The following is a 26514-nucleotide window of genomic DNA, read 5'->3' as shown; positions in this document are numbered from 1 at the left end:
AGGTACCGATTAATGTGCGCTGGTTTCCGGTACACTTTGTGTCCCAGTTTACCGTCGGCAGCTCTGTATACATTCAGTCCAAACGTATTCGGACAGTGGGAAGTTTCACAATGAGTACTCGAGAAACACTGACTATGAAACCCAAACATATTTATTAGCAATATATATGCGTAACAACATTAATTACAAAAGAATTATTGTATTATTTGGGTTCCAAAACATAAATGACAGACAAAATTAACAACAAAAAATGAAACATCCTGCTGCTACAAAAGTATTCGGACACTGTCCAATAAATGTTCATAAGTTGTACGACGAAAATGTTAATACCTTGTGGGTCCACCTTTCGTTTTCAATACCTCCTCCAATGTACTAGGCATACTTTCCAAGAGTTTTTTCGTGAAATCTGGGCCTATATTTGCCCATTCTTGGCGCAGTTTCTCTTTCAAGGTCTCCTTCGTATACAGGGTGTTACAAAAAGGTACGGCCAAACTTTCAGGAAACATTCCTCACACACAAAAAAAGAAAATATGTTATGTGGACATGTGTCCGGAAACGCTTACTTTCCATGTTAGAGCTCATTTTATTACTTCTCTTCAAATCACATTAATCATGGAATGGAAACACAGAGCAACAGAACGTACCAGCGTGACTTCAAACACTTTGTTACAGGAAATATTCAAAATGTCCTTCGTTAGCGAGGATACATGCATCCACCCTCCTTCGCATGGAATCCCTGATATGCTGATGCAGCCCTGGAGAATGGCGTATTGTATCACAGCCGTCCACAATACGAGCACGAAGAGTCTCTACATTTGGTACCGGTGTTGCGTAGACAAGAGCTTTCAAATGCCCCCATAAATGAAAGTCAAGAGGGTTGAGGTCAGGAGAGCGTGGAGGCCATCGAATTGGCCCGCCTCTACCAATCCATCGTTCACCGAATCTGTTGTTGAGAAGCGTACGAACACTTCGACTGAGATATGCAGGAGCTCCATCGTGCATGAACCACATGTCGTGTCGTACTTGTAAAGGCACATGTTCTAGCAGCATAGGTAGAGTATCCTGTATGAAATCATGACAACGTGCTCCATTCAGCGTAGGTGGAAGAACGAAACTAAAATGAGCTCTAACATGGAAATTAAGCGTTTCCTGACACATGTCCACATAAAATCTTTTCTTTATCTGTGTGTGAGGAATGTTTCCTGAAAGTTTGGCCATACCTTTTTGTAACACCCTGTAGATGTTTTCCGCGCGGAGGGTATGTTTCAAATTATCCCACAAATGTTCGATTGGGTTAAGGTGCGGTGATTGGGGAGGGGGGTGCAATACTTTCTGTCAATTGAAGAGCAACCACATTTGTACAATATGCGCGGTATGCTTGGGATACAAATGAAAGCTGTTCGCAATACCTGAGTAACGAGTTAAGTGGTGTCAATATTACGTGGTAGAGCACGACTGTTCCGTATAATTTTCATTAATAGTTATTTGTATGGTACTCACTTTTGTGTTGTGTTGAGGATTTCTATAATTATTTATGATGTTAACTTAAAAAGATCCGTGGGGTAGTTACAATATTAGCATTGGATAGCTTACTCACCCAGTCTGATCAGTTACATAAGTGCTGAATCTCATCTGAATCGGTTCAAACGGTTTAAATGGCTCTAAGCACTATGGGACTTAACATCTGAGGTCATCAGTCTCCTAGACTCAGAACTACTTAAACCTAACTAACCTAAGGACATCACACACATCCATGCCAATGCAGGATTCGAACCTAAAACCGTAGCAGCAGCGCGGTTCCGGACAAGCACCTAGAACCACTCGGCCACAGCGGCCGGCTACCTGAATTGCTCACACTGTGTTTTCAAGAACCTGTTCCCTTTTGAGAGATTAGATCGGCATCTTTTGAGCCTCATCACGATTTCTTAGCACATTATTGGATCTATATAATTTTTTTTCTCGATTTCCTCTTGTACTGGGTTGGGGCATTTCCGGCACAGTGGACTATGATGACGCGGAGTATCAACAACTCACAGCTGGAATCAATCAATTCCCATAGATAATTTGAAGTAAGCATTGTGAAGATCTGAACTGCAATCACCTCATGGGTAAGGAAGATGGCAGACTTCGGTTCGTTGGGAGGGTATTGTGCAAATGCAGTCTACAAAGGAGACTGTAAAAGAAACATCCTTGGTGCCGTTGTAGAATACTGCTCAAGCGTGTGGGATCCATACCAGATAGGACTCACGGAGGATGTCATTTATTCTAATAAGGGCAACACGAATAGTGACTAGTTTGTCTGAGCTACAAGAGACCGTCACGGTAGTGCTGAAAATCCTGATTTCGACGACACTTGAAGATAAATTGGCAGACGCTTGAAGATAAACGGAATGTATCCCGCGAAATTCTGCCCTCAAAGATTAAAAAATTAGTATTTAGCGAAGAGTCCAGGAATATACTGCAGTTTCCTACTTAGCGATCCGTTATGGACAGAGAAGACAGAATGGGACTAATTATAGCCCGTACAGAGTCATTTGATCAGTAATTCTCGCATGCTCCATCAGTGAATGGAAGTGGAATAAACAGAAGTACGTGGTACGGTGGGAAGCACTCACCCATTCAGCCATGTACAATCTTTTCCAGAGTATTTCTTTAGGTGTACATGCGAATTAAAGTAAATGACCTTGGTAGACTTCTGCGCACAATTCAGAAGTTGATGGCTTGCAGGACAATCCTTAACGATAAATAGTTAGAAACATAAATGAATAATAAATATTCGACGTATGTAGAAAGGAAAGACACTCTCAGTTATGGTGTTGCGACAGAATCTAGTATAGCTAGAAGAACATGTCACACAAAAATAATTCGCGAAAATATATCAAGAATGTCTCCACAGGAAGATATTTCTCCAAAACTGGAACAAAACTTTGGATGTTCTGCTGAAGAAGAAATGAAAAAGACCGGAAATAAAACATGAAAAGACGGGTTACTGTACTTCCTCTAAAGCTGCAGGTATTTGCTAAAGCTACCAGCAACCACAAGAACGGATTCTATTAAAGCATGGGAATAAGTTGACTGTAGAAGCAAATATAACAATTTGAATGTTGGGACAGAAAGCACAGAACGTAGTATTGAGTATGAAACAGTGCTTTGTTTCAGGTTCAAATTTTTTGAGGAAATTTATTCACGTGAGAAAGAAGTCAATGAATTATCCTATGTTTGTATGTTAGAGACAATACGCAGCAACTCTTAAACTACCACTAGACTCCATCAGGACTCAAATTAAAAACTGGAAGAGGAGTAAGGCAAGAAGATTAAATTCCTTCAAAGTTATTCCCAGCTGTCCTAGAGGATGTCTTCGTACTCGTGACCTGGGAAAGCGAAGAAAAAATACGTGGTAATGCGAGAGCCTCGTACGTTTCGATGATGACATTTTGCATTCTTCCTGTGATATGGAGAAAGTACAACGAATGAGAGCACTTGATACTGCAAGTTAAAAGTTAGGTATGAAAGTCGATGTCGTAACACTAAAGTGTCATAATACTTTAACATACTGAAAAGGATTAATTCAAAATTACGAAAAAGTCATTTAAGTCGATGATAAGCTTTTGTAAGTACGGTGGTCTAGTAAAAACAACTGGATGAAAAGCATACAGGGAAAAATGCAAGTGGCTTCGAGGGCTTGTGGTAAAATAAACTGGTTTTCCAAAGAAGGCTTCTGCTATCAGCAGGAAAATCAAAAACAATTTGTTTTAAGGAAAAATTCTCTAGAAGATAAAAACTGTTGTTTAAATCGAAATTTTACAAGTTCCGTATTTTAACTTTCTGGGATGTGACATTGGATACGAATATTTTAAGGAAACAGAGATGAAACTAACAAATCCATTTTGGCCAAGTATAACAAAAAGCATTGAATAAGACTGATAGGAGATGCGTCGCAAGTATACGGAATAAATCTATTCCAAAGACTGCAGCAACGATGGGAGAAAACATCATAAATAACAATGGAAGACTGCTTAGAGATTTAGATCCTTTTAACAAACTAAAGGTAACCAATAATTTATTCGGCAAAGGAAGATTTCCATGAACACACATTGTCATCTCGAGGACGTAAGCCTCTTATTGACTAAAACTAGAGGTAACCAATACTTTCTTCCGCAAAGGAAGTATTCCATTAACACACATTGTCAGCTAGAGGACTTAATCCTCTTATTGACTACATTACTATTAATGAACAGTGGGAAGGCGGGGTAAGAGACACAGGAGTGTACTGTGGATAAGAGATAGGTTCTGGCCATTTGTTGGTGATACATATTTACACCAAATGATGAAAGAGCCACAAATTGTCAGAAGAAAAGAAGAAGAAAGAAATGTACCAAGTATATCAACTAAACGAACATACAAGATCTGAACCAGAGAAGACATGATGAATCACAAGTTTGAGAAATAGAGAAGGAATAGACAAACAAATAAACTGTAGCTAAGGAAACTTCCGAAGAAAGTATAAAAAATTTGATAAAGTTAAGCAGCGTGTCTTAAGAATTTGAATGAACCGACAGAGTAGAATCATCATATACACAAACAAGACAGAAATTTAGAAAATCAAGCAGTGAAACGAACTCGTCAAGAATCTTGGAACTAGTTTATAATCGTAAAAGAAGGCGATATTCACGGAAGGAAAATGATAGCTTATCAAACAATAAAAGTGCTTAATCTAAAAAAAAGAGATTGCTCAAACAAATAACATCCAAAGAGCAAAATAGAGAGAACGCGTGTATGAAAAAAATCCACCACAGAGAATGAAGGTGATGAAGTTGAATATAATTCGTAGATGATTTGTGTATGAATCAATCAAGAGAAATCTCAACGCCATAAAAAATAGAAAAGATACTGGTATGTAGTGATGGGGAGCTCGTGAATGAGTCGTTCAAATGAACGCTGCACTCCAGTGAAGTGTGAACTAACCACTCAATTTCAACGAACTGGTACTTCAAACTCTTCAGAGATAGCACACTCCACACATTTTTCTAGTTCACTCACTCTCTTCCCCTCTTCCTCTCCCACTACATCGGCGCTACGTCACTCATTCTCCCTTCATTTCAGTCCTCTCTCTACTGCCTGTCGACGAATCGCGTGGTGTTTGGGGGAACGATAGGTGTAGGAGGGTTTGGGGAGGTGAGAGGCGAGCGGAAGGCAGCGTTATCTGCTTCCTGCAGTGCTGACATCATTAACCGTGACTATTTGTACAGTAATACATCGATGGCAGCGCTTGCAGACAAATGAATATTAAAGAATCAAACGAAGAGGAAGTGGATTGCCTTGTCACTATTGCAGCAGCTCTCGGGTGTGGATTTCTCTGCAGTCTGGAAAACCATTAAATTCGAGCCAGAGACTAGAAGTACATTCAGTGGTGGGAACTGAGATTGTTGCAGCAGCAGTGGATGTGTTCGTCAAAGATTTCTCACAGTGCCTGATCAGGTTTTATTTCACCTTCTCAGCAGTATTTTTAACAGAAAAACCATGTAATTTGAACGGGGATCTCTGCAGTCTGGAAAACCATTAAATTCGAGCCAGAGACTAGAAGTACATTCAGTGGTGGGAACTGAGATTGTTGCAGCAGCAGTGGATGTGTTCGTCAAAGATTTCTCACAGTGCCTGATCAGGTTTTATTTCACCTTCTCAGCAGTATTTTTAACAGAAAAACCATGTAATTTGAACGGGGATCCAATGAAGTTGCTTCTGCGCAAATGGAATTTTCCTCTATATTTCGAAATCGTCGTTTTATGTCTTCAGCTAACTTTTCGGCCATCTGTTGCTCATCTACATGAATGTCAGTGTTATTAACCTGAAACACCTTTTATTCAACGAGCGATTAAGGAGTGTAAATGTAGAAGGAGTGACAACATTTTCTCTTGACATTTCCTCAGTGCAGTCTTCGAAAACTTTCAACAGGTCACAGGCTTGTGTTACACTTGCAATGTCCTCTGCAGTCCGATTTGGAAGATCCGGATAATTCAGAGTGATAACTGTCGTTAGGGAATTCTTAACCTCGATTATTCTTCGCAGCATATCATAGGTTGAATTCCATCCATTAATAGGGTCCTGTTTTAGTGTCAGAACTGGCTCTTTTAACTATCCCTGTGTCTTTTTCAGTTTCGTGCAGACCTGCGAACTTCTTTAAAAAAATTCAACAATATTTTTTTTTACTTTATTAAGAACGGATTGAATGTGCGGAAGTCCATTCTGAGCAACTGCCACAATATTAGCAGCATTGTTGCTAACAACACACACGACTTTTTCTTGATTGCCCCATTCCCTTGTGACACGTCGCAGTTCTCCGGAGAGTTTTTTTCTGACTTGCGCCTTTCGTCGTACTTAAAGCACTCTAGGAGGGAAGACGCCAGCTCCAGGTCTTTAACTTAGTGTGCTGTCACCGATTAATAACTCTCATTTATGGTTGAGATCCACTCATCCATTGTCAGCACAACCGCGTCCGCAGAATTAATTTTGACCCTCACAATTTCTTTCATCATGGCGTACTGTTGTTGTAGCAGTGTATTGGAAATGGTATTCCGAGCTGGCATTCTGTAAGCACCATTCAGTTTGCATAAAAACTTTGGAAATGTTGTTGAAGGGCAAATAATCCTTTACAACAGTCTCCAGAAGTGCGAAACCTTTCTCCTGATTTCTTTTGTTCGAAAGAGGTTTCGGAAAATACATAGGTAATGTTTTGTGATATTGATATCAGCTATCTGATAATGAAGTGATACTTCTGGCAATTGCTGATGTTGGTTCCGGATTGTCCGGGTTATTTGTCCAAGAAATATCGGAAGATGCTGGAGCAGGGGCTGCTAAGCGTCTGACTGACAATGACACTGTTGGATGCAGCACTCGAACATGACGCGCTAGATTAAATGTATTTCCTCCTTTATACGAAATACGCTTAGAACAACTGTTGTACTTTGCTTTCCCATCACCTAAATCGGCGAAGGAACCCCAAATTTCACTCCTTTTACGCGATTGCGAGTTGCTAATCATTGTATAAGAGTGAACAGACACAAAAACTGCTTTCCGAATAAAATAAAGAGGGTTTTTACCTGAAATCGTACCAATGGCTACAGGTGCCACTTAACGTTTTGAATTTGGAGGGTTATTATTCTCAACAAAAGTAACATCTACAGGAAAGCTTCTGAATAATTGCTCAACGCAGGTGTATAAACACACTCATTCTACTTTGCATTAAATTTTAAAAGGAACATAATATAGGACTGCATTTCGTTGGTAGCCCTAGTTTTCAGTCCATGAATACAACAAATAGGGTTTCACTTGGCACTTTTGGGCGCTTCATGAGAAAATGTCGAGCAAGATTGAATGTAGTACCTTCTTTGTATGTTACAGGTGTAATGGTACTTGAATTACGTAACCATTACAGCACCTCACCTCAACCTCTCTATACCAGCAATATTCTGCTGTGCTTCTGTAAAATAGTTAACATATTTCTGTGACAACATTCAGATTTGATTTCATTAATGTAAAAGTACTTCGATACATCGATATGTATATATTATAATGATCTTATTCTTACGTGTATTGTTTCTTTTGTCGCTATGAGTTTTGACATACTTGTAACTCTGATTTTTGGGCGCGTAAGCAGTTATTAGAGAGTCAAGCTTTGGTCGTCATGCTAAAAAGACGAAAATTGTAGTCAGTTTTAACAGTGAGGAAGATATTTTCAAGTATGTTTTATATTGTGAAGTGATATTTTGAAATGAGTTACGTGATATTGCAACATAAGTAATAAAAAAGAAGTGTAACTTAAAGTCAGAGTACTGATTACTTTTTTACATCGCCATTGTCCTAACTTGCAAAAGTTTAATCTTCAAGAATGGTTTGTGAAACACATCTATAAAACTGTTTAATATCGCAGAGTAACACCTAGGCCTCTTTGCATCCGAGCTTGGGATCATCACTACCTAGATTTTCGACGATTGATCCATGAGTTCACAACGAGACCAGCGTGGGAAACACGAAAAGACGAGTGCCTAGTTTATCCACTATTTCAAGAAATGACTTTATTAACTGTGCTCTAATGACACCTGCCACATAATGTAACCTTGTTGTTGCCTGAAAATGCAATATTTAGCAGCGGGAGCAACACTACAATCATATTTAATTTTTTACCTTTGTTGTGGTAGGGTTGTTAGGCAGGCTGCCCCATGGTTCGGCCATCTGTTGGTAGAATTGTGGGGTGTTGCGGGGCTTTAGTGTGCGGGCGGCACCGGGCGGTCGTGGCCACGGCTGGGCGGCGGCTTCTGGAGGCTTCCGTGCTTCATGAATGAATGAGCTGCTTCGGCTGGGCGCTTCGCGGCAGAGCTTGGGGCGGGTTGGGTGGTTCGCACGGATGGCCCACCTCTACTTGTATGGACGCGTCTTTTAGGGTGGTGAGGCAGATATGGAGAGGATAAAAAGTAGGTAGAATGTGCAACGACAAGTGGCATTGCAGAGTGCGCGGCGGCCTGGTGCCTCCATGTAGAGCTGCCGCTGATTGCACCATCAGAGTTTCCTCAGTCACTATCAGCAAAGGCCTGAGGTCATACCCGAGGCTACTCACAGCAAGATGTCGGATGTAAGCACGGTTTTCTTTCTTTCTTTCGGCCTTCGTCTCGCGTCAACGCCAGGTCGGCCGGGTTATTATGGGTTTGGCGGAATTAGTTTGGGAGGGTGGCCAGATGGAGACAATAGCAAAGGCAAATCAAAATTCACAGTGCACAAATTAGCCACCAGAAGTATAACACAAAAAAGGATCTCATTTGCATGTATTTCTTCAGATAATAAAGTAAATACTTTGAATACCTTCAGCGTAGACGCGCTACCGATAGGGATGTAGGGTAGGGCGCGGCGTGCACATACGATTGCCGGTGAAGGCTCGAGGTACGGTGAGTTATTATGGTTGCCAAGCTTCAGTAGACAGTTTCGCGGGTCAATGCGGTGAATTACAATGGATGCCAGGCTTCAGTTGGGTTTCTCAGCTCATCTGGTTTATGTGGCTTGGCATATGGCCGATTTCTTGTGTCAGTCGGCATTTAACACAGCTTACCTGGTTTATGTGGTTTGGCATACGGCCGATTGATTGCGTCAATCAGCATTTTAGGCAGCCGGCTTAGCATACGGCCAATTGATTTCGTAAATCGGCATTCATTATGTAACTTCTGTCAGCATCTAAGGCAGCCCATCTGGTTTATGTGGCCTGGCATACGGCCAATTGATAGAATAACGGCGAGAACTTAAGTGGAATGAGCTTCCTGGACACCGCACACAAAGTTTACGCAAGAATAGTAAACCAAGGGGTTAAAGGTTATAGCTGAGAGTTTATTAGGCGAAGAACAAATGACAAATGGAATTTTTGTGTGTGTGTGTGTGGGGGGGGGGGGGGGGGGGGAGGGCGATGCGGAGTATTGTTTGTTTGCAAATAAACAAAAAATCTAAAAACAAAAAGGGGGAAACCCATTTAGCATTTACTGATTTTATTGAGGTATTTGGTAACACTGATAGAAAGAAACTATGGAAAATTATGAGGATACGGAGATATCCACGACATCTAATAGACTTTTAAAGCGTCTATACACACACACCATTGTACTTTTAAATATAAATGTTACCCTATCACTGCTTATAACCACAAAGGCGGATTTACACAAGGATACAGCAATTCACGCATGATTCTAAATTTAAATTGATCGGCCGATGTAATGAGGATGTTGTTGTTGTGGTCTTCAGTCCCGAGACTGGTTTGATGCAGCTCTCCATGCTACCCTATCCTGTGCAAGCTTCTTCATCTCCCAGTACCTACTGCAACCTACGTCCTTCTGAATCTGCTAACTGTATTCATCTCTTGGTCTCCCTCTACGATTTTTACCCTCCACGCTGCCCTCCAATACTAAATTGGTGATCCCTTGATGCCTCAGAACATGTCCTACCAACCGATCCCTTCTTCTGGTCAAGTTGTGCCACAAACTTCTCTTCTCCCCAATCCTATTCAATACTTCCTCATTAGTTATGTGATCTACCCATCTAATCTTCAGCATTCTTCTGTAGCACCACATTTCTAAAGCTTCTATTCTCTTCTTGTCCACGTTTCGCTTCCATACGTGGCTACACTCCATACAAATACTTTCAGAAACGACTTCTTGACACTTAAATCAATACTCGATTTTAACAAATTTCTCTTCATCAGAAACGCTTTCCTTGCCATTGCCAGTCTACATTTTACATCCTCTCTACTTCGACCATCATCAGTTATTTTGCTCCCCAAATGGCAAATCTCCTTTACTACTTCAAGTGTCTCATTTCCTAATCTAATTCCGTCAGCATCGCCCGATTTAATTCGACTACATTCCATTATTCTCTTTTTTCTTTTGTTGATGATCATCTTATACCCTCCGTTCAAGACACTGTCCATTACGTCCAATGCTCTTCTAAGTCCTTAGCTGTCTCTGACAGAATTATAAGACAGTAACAGGACACATTTTAAGATATTTGAAAATAAATTCTGTGATACTATAGGGAGCCGTAAAATTGTAAGACAGGAGACAGAATGCAATGTATACAATGATCAGCTGATGACGGTGGGTGTAACTGCAACTGTGAGATGAATAAATTGAAATAGGAGCGGAAGTCGAGAAAGGTTGCTTCAAATCAGTCACAAGAGGGTGTATTTTCACTGTCAAAGCGTCAACCGTTATTTTGTCTTGTTCTTTGGTATTCATTGCCCTTCTTTGTTACAGAAAACTGGAACATAGGGTTACGGTACAGATCTTCACTTCTCTGTGCTAGATGAAGAATGAGTATGGATATGTGTGAGTTTTGTTTTATTTCCGCTGGAATCGATATTTTCTCCTGAAATGGGCGGACAGCGTTCACCCCATTAATTCAGCTAAAGCCCTAATGGACGTGCTAGAGAATGTCCAAAATGAAAGATCGACGTCATCCTTCCACATCGTATAATTCATTCAATGAAAACAAACTCGAATATTTTGATTTTACTTGTTGCTCTAGGATTGTTGATATACATTTCCTCGGAGTCCTTCGTGGCGGCATGACTGAATGAAATCTTCGCGGTTTTCAAGCCGCGTCAGTTGGAATAAAAGGCTTGAGGTATCAGTAGCCGTCACCGCCACCGTCGTCGGCAGTGACACCACTGACTGCCGCAGCTGGCACGGTTTTCCGATTATGTAGCCACGACTCAGTCTTTTGCGCCAATCAGATAGGGCCGAAACGACGCGTGCGCGGAAGGTGATTGGTCAGCTCATGGCAGCTCCGGCCGGCCGCGGGACCTAGGCCTACGAGAAAGACAGGACGCGACGCGTACGTCACGAAGGTTAAGCCGTCGGCACACGGGCCGTGCTGCCGAACGTTAACGTTGATCGTGCCAAGATCAAAGTGCTGCTCAACGCTCAGGAACGATGCGCCTTGTGCATACGGTACGCGGACCCCAACGTGGTATACGCGATCGCAATGCACTCCAGCGACAGTTGAGGGTTGTTTCTAGTTCGTTAATCACACTGTTTACTCAACGGGCGCGCGTAAAATTCCCACGTTAGCTCTATTAAAACGCACATTTCTTCCAACGTCCATGAGGAGGAAAATACCACGTCCAATCAATAAGGACAAAGGCTCATAAAAGATCCATTACAAACAGTGCTTTACAAAATCCTTTCTTTCAGGAGTGCTAGTTCTGCAGGGTTCGCAGGAGAGCTTCTGTAAAGTTTGGATGGTAGGAGACGAGGTACTGGCAGATGTACAGCCGTGAGGACGGGACGTGAGTTGTACTTGGGTAGCTCAGTTGGTAGAGCACTTACCCGCGAAAGGCAAAGGTCCCGAGTTCTAGTCTCGGTCCGGGACACAGTTTTAATCTGCCAGGAAGTTTCATATCAACGCACACTCCGCTGCAGAGTGAAAATCTCGTTATGGAGTGCTTTACAAATATGGAATACTTCTCCGCATACGATAAACATTATTTAACATTCCCACATTTTAGTAAAACCCCAAGGTCAGCCTTACTTGATCGCTATTCCTACCCAGCAGCAGAATCTTTGTAACATGAATTATAAAGCGTAAAAGAAGAAGGAGCAAAACGTCTTTATACAAGTTGCACTAGCTGTCCTTCAGATTGAGCCAATCGAACGAACTCACCCCTCAAAAAAGGGGTACTTGTATTTATATAACATCAAATATTATAGTCTATACTTATATTAAACTAATAATAAAGTATCAGAACCTAATAAAAACGCGAATGTTAGGGAAAAAAATTGGTTGGGTCAGGTCGCGAACCACCGCCCCAACAAAGAAACTGATTATTAGACAGTGACGCCATTCATTACGCTTAACCAACATCACACTTTTTGTATTTTATCATAGTATGTTACATCCCGCTAAAAACCTTAATCGTACATATGTTACTAACTACAATTTAATTATAACACATTGTAAGAAGAACAATGCGTTTTGAGTGGATCTCAAGTGTGTCGTTGCCTTCAAATAGCCTACTCTCATTATACGCAAGTTACAATAATTCTTTTGCCACCAATATGATGTTTCTCATTATTTTACTGGAACAAATCACACAGTTAAGAACGGGTTTTGCAGTGATTCTCAGTTTCCTGGTGCTCGGAACGGCATATATACATATAGGCTTGAACTGAATGCCAATATGGCGCCTGACACCTCTGTACTGAAGGGAGACGGCGTGCTTGTGACGTAGGTGGCGTTGTGCCATTTCATTGGTCAACGCTCAGACGCACGCACAGAATATCTGACATGCCAGATATTGCCCTGCACGTTCGGAAAGACTCCAGAGCTTGCTATTTCATGCTGTGACGTCAGAAACACGGCACGCTCAACGCTCGACGTTAGGATGCACGGTCCGTGTGGCGACGGTTTAAGCCTGAACTCGCTCGCTCAGCTCGGCAGACAAAATGTGTTTCTAAACCTGTTGACTCACAGCTGGGCGTGTCCGTACTAACGAGGATTGCATCTTCTACCGGAATCTGCTTTTATGAAGTCAGTACTACAAAAAATTTAATTTAAGACCAGTACTCGATGTAAATGGTGTAACAGCTTGTTTATAGCATTTAGTCTCGTTGTTCAACAGTCCTCATTTCAGACAAGAAGTGGTGCCTCATGCAACTGTTAATGATTTTGGCATGATTTAATTTTTATTGTACCCCAATACAGCTGTACCATAATTATAAGTAGAACTTCCGGTAATTGTAGGACTCATAGCAGTAAGACTCCATAATAGCGGATTCCAGAGAAGATGCAGTTTTCGTTTGTACGAACACACCCACTTACGAGTTAACAGGTGTACAAACGTATTTTGTCTGCTGAGTTGAGCGAGCGAGTGCTGGTCTACCTTCGTTTCGTACGCGCTGTGGCCTTTCTTTCTCGTAGGCGTCGCGCAGAACTGAGTGACGTCAGATGTGGTGTGGGGTGTGGGGTGGAGGGTGCAGCCTCACATTTGAAACTACATCTCTCGCCCCCCCCCCCCCCCCTACAAGAGTCAATCATTCGTCGTTGCTTCCTTCCGACGGCAAGATCCCACTCCCCACTATACTGAGTGACTAGCCCTTGTCTCTGTTTAAACTGTTGCTGTTCATTCTGATTTCAGACACCTCTTTTATAACGGAATCCCAGTATGTTGACGCATGAGCCAACACTCACGTGTTTTCAAGCAGTATTTTGCGCCATTTTCCAGCCAATGCTCAGCTATGGCATTCTTGTCAAGCTCCCTTTGTTTAATAGATCGCTTGTACACGGTACACCTCTCTACAACCGTGCGAACTGTCTAACCTACTAGATGCTGCCGGGCTGGTCCCGGCGGAGGTTCGAGTCCTCCCTCGGGTATGGGTGGGTGTGTTCGTCCTTAGGATAATTTAGGTTAAGCAGTGAGTACGCTTAGGGACTGCTGACTTTAGCAGTTAAGTCCCATTAAATTTCACGCACATTTGAACATTTTTGAAGGCGCTGCCGCATTCGCAAGGAACAGCATACCCACCGGTCACACGAAGAGCTGTGTTTTCTTTAATAGGGTACAATATATTTCGTGTCTTTGGGAAGGGTCGGGACACTGGCCTCATTTCGTGTCTTTGTTGCAGATGTCCTAGCTTGCTGCTCGTTTCCCCACAGTATGCCCAGAAAACAGCCGTCTTGGCCTCTTCAACCGATTCGCAAGCGTCCTTCTTCGGTGGTACCTGAAAGCGTACGAAATATCTCCATTGCTATAACCACTCTCTCTGAATACGTATCGTCAGAAATAACTGTCGCACTTTTTATTAACGTGTTCAGGACTGCTTGCTAGAGTGCAGGGTGGCGAAAACAATCGGCGTTCAAGTACCGATCAGAATGCATTGGTTTGCTGTACACCGAATGAAAAATCCGGCCTCCTGCTTTCCGATCAACTAAAAGACAGGCGAAATACCTTCAGACTTCAAGAAGAATATAATAATTCCAATCCCAAAGAAAGCAGGTGTTGACAGATGTGAAAATTACCCAACTATCAGTTTAATAAGTCACAGCTGCAATATACTAACGCGAATTCTTTACAGGCGAATGGAAAAACTGGTAGAAGCCGACCTCGGCGAAGATCAGTTTGGATTCCGCAGAAATGTTCGAACACGTGAGGCAATACTGACCCTATGACGTATCTTAGAAGCAAGATTAAAGAAAGGCAAACCTACATTTATGGCATTTGTACACTTAGAGAAATCTTTTGACAGTGCTGAATGGAATTCTCTCTTTCAAATTCTAAAGGTGGCAGGGGTAAAATACAGGGAGCGAAAAGCTATTTACAATTTGTGCCGAAACCAGATGGCAGTTATAAGACTCGAGGGGCCTGAAAGCGAAGCAGCGGTTGGGAAGGGAGTGAGACAGGGTTGTAGCCTGTTCCCGATGTTATTCAATCTGTATATTGAGAAAGCGGTAAAGGAAACAAAAGAAAAATTCGGGGTAGATATCAAAGTCCATGGAGAAGAAATAAAAACGTTGAGGTTCGCCGATGACATTTTAATTCTGTCAGAAACAGCAAAGGACTTGGAAGAGCTGTTGAACGGAATGGACAGTGTCTTGAAAGGAGGATATAAGGTGGAGATCAACAAAACCAAAACGTGGATAATGGAATGTAGTCGAATTAAGTCGGGTGATGCTGAGGGAACTAGATTAGAAAGTCGAATTAAGTCGGGTGATGCTGAGGGAACTAGATTAGAAAATGAGACACTTAAAGTAGTAAAGGAGTTTTGCTATTTGGGGAGCAAAATAACTGATGATGGTCAAAGTAGAGAGGATATAAAATGTAGACTGGCAATGGCACCGAAAGCGTTTCTGACGAAGAGAAATTTGTTAACATCGAGTGTAAATTTAAGTGTAAGGAAGTCGTTTCTGAAAGTATTTGTATGGAGTGCAACCATCTATGGAAGTGAAACATGGACGATAAATAGTTTGGACAAGAAGAGAATAGAAGCTTTCGAAATGTGGTGCTACAGAAGATTGCTGAAGATTAGATGGGTAGATCACATAACTAATGAGGAGGTATTGAATAGAATTGGGGAGAAGTTGTGCCACAACTTGACAAGAAGAAGGGGCCTGTTGGTGGGACATGTTCTGAGGCATCAAGGGATCACAAATTTAGCGTTGGAGGGCAGCGTGGGGGGTAAAACTCGTAGAGGGAGACCAAGAGATGAATGCACTGAACAGATACAGAAGGATGTAGGTTGCAGTAGGTACTGGGAGATAAAAAAGCTGGCACAGTATAGAGTAGCATGGACAGCTGCATCAAACCAGTCTCAGGACTGAAAACAACAACAACAACAAAACATCCAAAAAGGTAGCTTGCCATCATTCTCCATCTCGATGGTAAACTTAATGTTGGGATTGACACCTTTCATGTGAGCGACGAACTGCTGCAGTGCATTTTCGCCGTAAGGCCTTATCAGGGAGATGTTGTCGACGGACCTTAGGAAGAAAGACGAACGCAACGTCACCGAGATCGGAGCCTGGTCCTCAAAATGCTCCATGAAGAAATTCGCGACTACCAGAAACAGTGGTAAGCACATCGCTGTGCTGTCCGTCATTTCATAATATTCGCCGCGCTATAGCAAGTCATTGCTGTTAGAATATGGCGGAACAATTAGAAGATCCCAGATGAAAGCTGTTGGGCCGAGAGAGCCAACGTATGGCACTGTGGTTCTGAACGCTGACGACTGCCACCTGAAGGTGATACGTTTATTAGAAGGCTGTGCGTACCGGAAGCTTAGCAGCTATCCGACACAGGCCATCGTCAGGAAGACAGGTAAGTTATTAAAGCACTCTGCTTTACCAGACGAAGTAGTAAAGAAATTAATGCCACGTGCCTCCAGACCTCTCAGTCTTTGTGATTTGCCGGAGATACATGAGAAAAAATTACCCATTTAGAGAGCATTCATCCTGCCCTCCTACAGACTGGCAAAACACCTCGTACTATTGTTAGCACCGAAACTGGGACTTTCTGAACAACATGAGATACTTTTTACGAAGGTACCGATACAAGATGCGCTGATCTTTCGGCCCAACAGTTCCCAACTAATATCGTCTAATTGTTCCGCCATTTTCTAACGACAAAGTACTTTTTGCACTGTAACGAATGTTATGAAATAAGGGATTCGCTTACCACTGCTGCTGGATGTGGCGAATTTCTTCATGGAGTACTTTGAAGAGCAGGCTCTGAACTCGGTGACGTTACGTCCGTCTTGCTTCAAATGGATCAAATGTCTCTGAGCACTATGGGACTAAACTTCTGTGGTCATCAGTCCCCTAGAACTTAGAATTACTTAAACCTAACTAACCTAAGGACATCACACACATCCATGTCCGAGGCAGGGCTCGAACCTGCGACAGTAGCGGTTGCGCGGCTCCAAACTGTAGCGCCTAGAACCGCTCGGCCACTCCGGCAGGCCTGTCTTGCTTCCTAAGGTACGTCGACAACATCTTCCTGATTTGGCTTCACGGCGAAAGTACGCTGCACCAGTTCGTCGCTCACATGAAAGTTGTCAATCCCAACATTAAGTTTACCATCGAGATGGAGAATGATGGCAAGCTAACGTCCTTGAGTGTTTTAATTTAGCGGAAGGGAGGAGACCGGCTTGTTCATTCACTGTACAGGAAACAGACGCACACTGATCGGTTCATGAATGCCGATAGTTTTCACCACCCTGCACTCTAGCAAGCGGTCCTGAACACGTTGATACACATAGCAAAAGTAATTACTAACGACGATCACCTACAGTCCGAATTGCAGCGCTTGAGACACGTGTTGAGGAAGAACGGTTATAACAATTGAGACATCTAAGACGCTTTCAGGCACCACCAAACAAGGATGCCTTGCGAATCGGTTGAAGAGGCCAAGCCGGCAGCTTTCTTGCCATACCGTGGGGCAACGAGCGGCAAGTTAGGACGTCTGCTACAGAGACATAGACAGAGGCCAGTGTCCCGACCCGTCCCCAAATTACGAGATATATTGCGCCCTGTTAAAGAAGACATAGCTGTTGGTGTGCCCAGTGTGTACAGTGTTCCTTGCGAATGCGGCTGCATCTATACTGGGTGGTCCATTGATGGTGACTGGGCCAAATACCTCACGAAATAAGAGTCTAACGAAAAAACTACGAAGAACGAAACTTGTCTTGCTTGAAGGGGGAAACCAGATGGCGCTATGGTTGACCCGCTAGATGGCGCTGCCACATTTCAAACGGATATCAACTGCGTTTTTTTAAATAGGAACCTCCATTTTTTATTACATATTCGTGTAGTACGTAAAGAAATATGAACGTTTCAGTTGGACCACTTTTCTCGCTTTGTGACAGATGGCGCTGTAAAAGTCACAAACATATGGCTCACAATTTTAGACGAACAGTTGGTAACAGGTAGGTTTTTTAAATTAAAATACAGAACGTAGGTACGTTTGAACATTTTATTTCGGTTGTTCCAATGTGATACATGTACCTTTGTGAACTTATCATTTCTGAGAACGCATGCTGTTACAGCGTGATTACCTGTAAATACCACATTAATGCAATTAATGCTTAAAATGATGTCCGTGAGCGTCAATACATTTGGAAATACGTGTCACGACATTCCTTTCAACAGCGAGTAATTCGCCTTCCGTAATGTTTGCACACGCATTGACAATGCGCTGACGCTTGTTGTCAGGCGTTGTCGGTGGATCATGATAGCAAATTTCCTTCAACTTTCCCCGCAGAAAGAAATCCAGGGACGTCAGTTCCGGTGAACGTGCGGGCCATGGTATGGTGCTTCGACGACCAAACGACCTGTCATGAAAAATGCTTTTCAATACCGCTTTAACCGCACGCGAGTTATGTGCCGGACATCCATCATGTTGGAAGTACATCGCTATTCAGTCATGCAGTGAAACATCTTGTAGTAACATCGATAGAACATTAAGTAGGAAACCAGTATACATTGCACCATTTAGACTGCCATCGATAAAATGGGGGCCAATTATCCTTCCTCCCATAATGTTGCACCGTACATTAACCCGCCAAGGTCGCTGATGTTCCACTTGTCGCAGCCATCGTGGATTTTCCGTTGCCCAATACTGCATTTATGCCAGTTTACGCTACCGCTGTTGGTGAATGACGCTTCGTCGCTACATAGAACGCGTCGAGAAAATCTGTCATCGTCCTGTAATTTCTCTTGTACGCAGTAGTGGCAGAGCTGTACACGTCGTTCAAACTCGTCGTCATGCAATTCCTGGTGCATAGAAATATTGCACGGGTGCAATCGATGTTGATGTAGCATTCTCAACACCGACGTTTTTGAGATTCCCGATTCTCGCGCAATTTGTCTGCTACTGATGTGTGGATTAGCAGCGACAGCATCTAAAATACCTACTTGGGCCTCATCGTTTGTTGCAGGTCGTGGTTGGCATTTCACGTGTGGCTGAACACTTCCTGTTTCCTTTAATAACGTAACTATCTGGCGAACAGTCCCGACACTTGGATGATGTCGTCCACGATACCGAGCAGTATACATAACACACGCCCATTAGGTATTTTTATCACAATAGCCATACGTCAACACGATATCGACCTTTCCCGCAATTGGTAAACGGCCTATTTTAACACGGGTAATGTATCAAAGAGCAAATACCGTCCGCACTGGCGGAATGTTACGTGAAACCACGCACTTATACGTTAGTGACTATAACAGCGCCATCTATCACAAAGCGAAAGAAGAGGTCCAACTAAGACATTCATATTTCTTTACTTACTACACGAATATGTAATAAAAATGGGAGTTCCTATATTTAAAAAAACGCAGTTGATATCCGTTTGACCTATGGCACCGCCATCTAGTGGGCCAACCATAGCGCCATCTGGTTTCCCCCTTCAAGCTAGACGAGTTTCGTTTGATGGTTATTTCGTGAGAAATTTCTCCCGGTCACGATCAATGGACCACCCAGTACAGCCACGACGTCGTAATGTCTGGAAGTATCAAGGCGACGTGAGGCGGAGGGTTCCAGGCGCTTCTGCTCCAGTCTTAATAATTTCGCCGTGGCCTCAGCACTGGCTCGCCAGCGCCAGAATTTACCCGAAGGTTCGCGCACCGGTAAAAATTTTAAGTGTGCTCGCAACGCCAAACACTATCATGATTCACACCACTTGTTTTCAGTTAACCTGCTTACTACCGTAATAATTACTACTGAATGTACCGGGTGAACAAAAAGTCAGTATAAATTTGAAAACTTAATAAACCACGGAATAATGTAGATAGAGAGGTAAAAATTGACACACATGCTTGGAACGACATGGGGTTTTATTTGAACAAAAAAAAAATTGTTAGACGCGTGAATGATCTCTTGCCCTCGTCGTTTGGTGATGATCGTATGCTCAGCCGCCACTTTCGTCATGCTTGGCCTCCCAGGTCCCCAGACCTCTGTCCGTGCGATTATTGGCTTTGGGGTTACCTGAAATAGCAAGCGTATCGTCATCGACCTACATCTCTAGGGATGCTGAAAGACAACATCCGACGCCAATGCCTCACCATAACTCTGGACATGCTTTGCAGTGCTGTTCACAACATTATTCCTCGACTACAGCTATTGTTGAGGAATGATAGTGAACATATTGAGCATTTACTGTAAAGAACATCTTCTTTGTTTTGTCTTACTATGTTATGCTAAGTATTGTAATTCTGATCAGATGAAGCGCCATCTGTCGGACATTTCTTGAACTTTTGTATTTTGTTGGTTCTAAAAAAAAAATGATCGTATGGCATTGTTGTCCGGGAGGCTCCATGCGGGTTTTGCTAGTTCTTTTTAGTTGACACCACGGCGACTTGCGAGTCAGTGATGATGAAATGATGATGAAGAACACACAACACCCAGTCATCACGAGGCAGAGAAACTACGCGCCATCTCCGTGTCCTTCACAGTAATCGCTCAAGATCTGGCTCTGTTCACGTTCTTTATATACCTTACCAGGCCTGGTAACAACACTAAACACAAAAACACTAATGTAATCTGGTGGCACTTCTATCCGTGACAGAGACCTGCAACTCTAAGTCATTTGCATACCCGCTGAATGTGTGTATATGTAGGGCCTATGAAATTACATTGACATCCGAACATCTCTTCTGTGTCGTTAACATTTTCTTGTCAAGCTGTGTACTTATTGTCTGGCCTCAAAGAGGCTATATGGTCTCACAAGTAACTTATGTAAAAAGCACTTGAAGATCAAATTCCTCGCTCTATGGTTGTGTTAGTGATGCTCCTAGAAGCCTGATTTATCTAGGTGATCGTTGATCGTTGTAAATATCTATATTTTCAAACATTGCAAAAATATGACCGAACTTCAAAACTAATTGGTGCCCCTCTGTGAGAAAAATTTATAATGTGAAAGTAAGTCATTTTTGTAAGATAGATGCAGCGTTTCATCACACGGATACATGTACGTTATATGCTTTTCGAATAAAACCTTACAAATAAACAAACATATATATATAGACTTTATTTATAGTCAAACAATGTACAAAATAAATCAAAACATTACAAAACTCACATTAATACACAAAAGAAAACAGAGGGACATTTCATCAAACCATTAATACACAAGAAATAAGCCAGAAATATTTCCTTACATCAATCTTTCATATGCATTCCTGTGTGAATGTCCCAAGTACGTATCAGAGGAAGAAAAAAGTATCTTAAGTTGTACTGTTTATGATTTTTGTTTCTGAATATCAGCCTTCAATGTCAACAGCTGCCTCAAAATGTCGCACAGTGAGTACTCAGTATGGCCAATGCGTTTTGCGGAGTAATAGTTTCTGCAGTAGCAAACAGAACGTTACTGTGACTTTACCACATCGTTCCTTCTATATTTCTTATTTGATAGTAATACTTCAACAACATAAACAGACCTGTCCTACAGTAGTCATACACGGCTGAGATTGGTTCATTTTATGACTATTAATGCTACTTAGTGTGTTTAACTGAGATGTAGCCGCTTTAGAAGTGTTTGACAACTTCTTGGTGTTTTAACTAACTGTCTAATTTTGCCCCTTTTGGTAGAAAGATCCCTTACAATCCTAATGAGTTTAAATTTAGTTTACTATGTTTCAGTAAGTAGCATTGCAAAAAAATTTTAAAAAAGTAATTTTCTGGTCCTTATATTGTAGACATGTTTCATTGTACTGGGTGTATATATTAGTAGTTAAATGAAAGGAAGAAGTAGTGTATGAGATTTCAAAGATTTCAACTATGCACCTTCCTGAAACATTGCTTTCGAGATATTTCTCAGAGTCCCTATGCAAGTGAACTAAGTGTGTAAGGATAGCTTCTGAAATCGCACCGGAAGGAGGAGTGTGTGTACTAGGACATTCAATTTGCGAAAATACTCCAACGTGTATTTTTCATTACATTAACGGCATTCAAGGATTAAAATCTGAAATTTTCGTCGCTGCTTTAAGTAGCAGTTTGAAGTGTTTGCTAGCCCACTGTACGACATTTTAAATATACAGCGACCGCCGTTAAATATGCTGCGGTCATGTACGGCAATGTGTGGTTATGGCATTTACCTGAGGTATACAAATGTAAACTGAATGAAATGTTAATGGATAACACAACGCAGCCCATGAAAAGTCTTAATATGCGGATGATATAACTGGAAAACGTTTCATAAAATATGTTTGGTATTGGATAACGAACAGAATTTACACACATTTTAACAAGCTTTTGTGATTTCAGCAAAAATACGTCGGATAGTTCGTAAAACCAAGTTCAGTGGCTGCTGTGTGTGTCTGTCTCATAAGCAACAGATTTTACTACTAGAGGCCATGTTTTTCCATATATGATAGCAATTCCTGGAGTGAAATACGAAGAGAATATCTTCACCAACTATTTATTTCTTTTTGTCTTCAGCTTCGAGACCAAGCAGCCTAAACGAATTAGGAATCACGACTTCTTAAACACGGACGAGAAGAGAAAATATTCCAAATAATAGCCATCTCAACGAGGTAAAATAAAGTGTTTTGTAATTAATTTTGGCTTCAGTTTGGCAGTTTTTGTAACTTAAAAGTCAATCCTTTAATTTTTAGTCCCGTGGCACATTGCAGTTTCAGAAATACAAAACAACGGGAAGCCATTGAAGTCTCTTCAAAAACGTTTGGTTAAGTACAATCCATTCTCAGGGGCTGTATTTGTGTGGAAATTGTCCGTCCATTCTGCACATCAGACTAGGCACACGTGTCTCAGAAAATGATAAAATTTTTGCAACCACGACGATTTCGTATGGTAATTGAAGTAATATGTAAAAACATTTAATTGGTAGAGTCTTTCAGTGTCTGTTATTAATTATGATTTCTTACGTTACTAATGTATGTAATATATAAAGATGAAGCACATAATGTATTTCGAAATGAAGAACTACACAGGAAGAAAAATGTGAATTTCATCACCATATACTGAGGTAGATAATATACTGGACGAGATACCTTCTTGTGTACGTTGTGAAATCGCTCAGTAAGTTGCATGGCGAGAGTATCGACGACGGAGTTTCCAAGACGCTCAACTGAAATGAGACGCAGCAGTTCGCAAGTGTGCTTAAGAAATTAAGACTGCAATATTTACTTCATTGTCTGTGATGAATCTTACATAGCTGAGCTTTCTGCCATTTTGTACACCATTTCTTAACCTGTAGTCTCTGTTTTTGTGTAGTGTGTCGTCGAGACAGAAATAGAAGCTACTGAATAACACTGACTGAAAACACGCACACACATAGACAGAAGGACTTTCATGGTCGTTTACGGATGTGATGTGACCATTTAGGCGTCTTATTTCGTCCGCAGCTCAATTGAGACTAGGCTTCTCTGCCTGGTAAAGTTGCAGTGACCACGTCGTAGTCATGTTGTCTACAGCCTGTAGGTCGTGGACTGGTGTGGTCTAATAAAATAAGTAAATTGTCGGTCAGACAGCATGTCTGCATATATTGACTTCACAGCTGACTTGGTCGACCTCGTGTCCCAATAATTTTTGTCAAACTTAGATAGTCTCATTGAGCATCCTAAGCTGAATACTTGGAGATGAGAAGCCAACGATAGGAAACAAGCATTTCAGACGGTGCGAGTTCTCGAATGAGGGCCGTATTTTATCTGCTCATGTTTCAAAATGGACCATGTTACAGGGTGCGATTTTGAGATGTCCTAACGCAAATATAGTAGATCATACTATCTACTTTCCGAGAAATGATGGGGTTTCAACAGAACGATATTCCTAACCACCTTAATAGCAATGTCCGTGATCATTCTGAAAGCAGATGATCCCAGTGACAATTTCTTCTGTGCCAATTCCGAAGAAGACAGGTGCTGACAGGTGTGAATATTATCGAATTATCAGTTTAACAAGTGGTTATTTTAAAATACTGAGACAAATTATTTACAAAAGAATGGAGAAACGTGTAGAAGTCGATCTCGGGGAATATCAGTTTTGGTTTCGGAAAAATGTAGGAATATGCGAGACAATACTCATGCTACGTCTTATCTTGGAAGACAGACTACAGGAAGGTAAACCAAATTTAATAATATTTGTAGACTTGGAACAAGCTTCCGATACTACTGCCTGGATTATACTTTTGGAAATTTTGGAAGTAGTAGAGATAAAATATAGGTAGGAAAAGGGACTTACAGGTTGTACAGAAAATAGACCGCAGTTATAAGAATCAAAGGACAAAAAAGGAAGTTATAACAGAAGGGAGTGAGACAGGGTTGTACCTATCCCGATGTTATTCAAACCGCACAATGAATAAACATTGCCGGAAACCAAGGAGAAAATCTGAACTAAAATTAAAGTTCAGGGAGGATAAATAAAAACTGTGAGGTTAGCTGAAGACACTGTTACTCTCTTAGAGATGTCATAGGATTTAACTGGTAGGTTAATGGGAACGATGGTGTCTTGAAAAGAGGTTATAAGATGAAAATGAAGAATGGTGAAGTGATCAGAACCGAATGTAGTCGAATTAAGTCAGGTGATATTGACGGAATTAGGTTAGGAAATAAGGCACTAAAAGTAATAGGTGTGTTTCGCTATTTGGGCAGAAAAATAACTGATGAGTGGCAAAGCAGACAGATATAAAACACATAGTGTCTATAACAAAGAAATCAGTTATGAAAAAGATGAAGTTGCTGGTACTGAATATAAATTCAAATTTTATGAAGTGTCTTTTGCAGGTATTTGCGTACAATGTATCCTTGTACGGAAGTGAAACATGGACTAGGAGATCATACAAGAAGATAATAGAGGCTTTGAAGTAAGGTGCTACAGAAAAAATGCTGATAATCACTCGGTTAGATCGAAAAACTAATGAAAAGGTATTGAGTCGAATTGGGGAGACAAAATAATGGCACAACTTGACATCAAGATGGGATCGATTGATAGGATGTATTCTGAGGCATTACGGAACTGTCATTTAAGACCTGAGAGCAAGTGTGAGGGTAAAAATTGCAGAGGGAGCCCAAGATATGAATGCGAAAGGGAAGCAGTAGTTAAGAAGGAAGTGATACAGCGTATTAGCTACTTACGTAACGTAAGTAGTAATGGAAACTACGGAGAGGACTGGGAACAGAATTACAGTAAGAGATGAAATTAAAAGTTTGGAATTTACGGAAAACATTGAAACTCTCTCAGAGATTGCAGGAGCTTGGGATATCACCCGAACGGAGTAGATAGTGTCCAAAAGTGGAAACAAAATGAACATCAACAAAAATAAAACAAAGGCGGAAGGTAGTAACATTAAGTCAGGCGATAATGAAGCAATCATTTTAGCAAATGAGACACTAATAGTATTATACTAGTTGTAAATCTAGAGCAGAAAAATTACTGATTCCGGTGGAAGTAGAGATAATATATAAACGTGTTAGGCATTTGTTTGGGGTGTAGCTTTGTATGGAAGTAAAGTGTGAACGATAAATAATTGAGGCAGGAAGAGAAACGTTTGAAAATTTGTGCTACCCGTAAATGCTGAATGTTATGTGAATAAATCGAATAAGTAATGGAGAGGTATTTGAGTATAATTTGGAAACAATATAATGTATGGCACAAGTTGACGAAAGGATCGGCTGATGTGATACGTCTTGAATACCACTGGGGGGGGGGGGGGGAGGGGGGGCGTGAGGGAGCGGCGGTTAAAATTTTAGTGGGTGCCAATGTCTGACTTGAAATGGGTATAGGGTGCATCATTTTTGCAGAGATGAAGAGAGTTGGATAAGGTAAGTGCTGTGGAGAGCTGAATTATAGCCATCTTCTGAAGATTAAAATAATAGCAGCGCCAGTGATGATAAGACCCTTCCGACGTTTAGAAACACAGATATAAAACATATTGTGAAAATCATTGTGAAGATTTAACAGGTTTCCTCAAATCAACAAATTATTTGCATCTTACATCAGCTGAAGTGAAGTACCACCTACATAATCAAGATCTAGATCAACGTACGCTTCGACAGCTTCAACAGGGCAAACAAGGTGCCTCCAGATACCTTGAGACAGATTGGCATTCACCCTGTTGCCTTTCACCACGTCTAGGTGCAGAGTGTGGTGCTTAAATTGGACGCTAGGAGAAGGTCAAGGTAATGAAGTCTAGCACTAAACGAAGACGGAATTCATTCATCTAGACCCCTATTTATTTAAACCTAATCTTCGTTAGTGCTCTACCTTATTTTTAAGCAATTATCGAGTGTTATGTTGTATAAAATGTATAATTCGTTGCCACCACATATTTTACCTCCACATCTTTTTAATATCTTTAATTTTTGTTATAGCGTTTCTTCAGGTATGTGAATAAATATTCGCACTTATATGTCTGAAATTATTAGTCTTTTCTAAGCTTTATTCTTTGGTCATTGTTATATATCTGCAAATGTCTCCCTTCTTACGTGCTGTTATTGTCTGTCAGTTCATCGAGCCCAGTATAGTTTGTAAAC

General features: G+C 41.4%; 1 protein-coding gene across 1 annotated transcript in view; it reads right to left on the bottom strand.

The window, feature by feature from the left end:
- Positions 1–26514, bottom strand: part of LOC126267823 (uncharacterized) — a 131651-nt gene that overhangs the window by 34181 nt on the left and 70956 nt on the right. Inside the window, exon 5 of the mRNA XM_049973129.1 lies at positions 25977–26131. Coding sequence (XP_049829086.1) covers positions 25977–26131 — 155 coding nt within the window. The remainder of the gene's footprint in view (positions 1–25976; positions 26132–26514) is intronic.

Source organism: Schistocerca gregaria, chromosome 4 (assembly GCF_023897955.1).
Source record: "Schistocerca gregaria isolate iqSchGreg1 chromosome 4, iqSchGreg1.2, whole genome shotgun sequence".
Lineage (NCBI taxonomy): Eukaryota > Metazoa > Arthropoda > Insecta > Orthoptera > Acrididae > Schistocerca > Schistocerca gregaria.
This window is presented reverse-complemented; position numbering and strand designations above follow the sequence as displayed.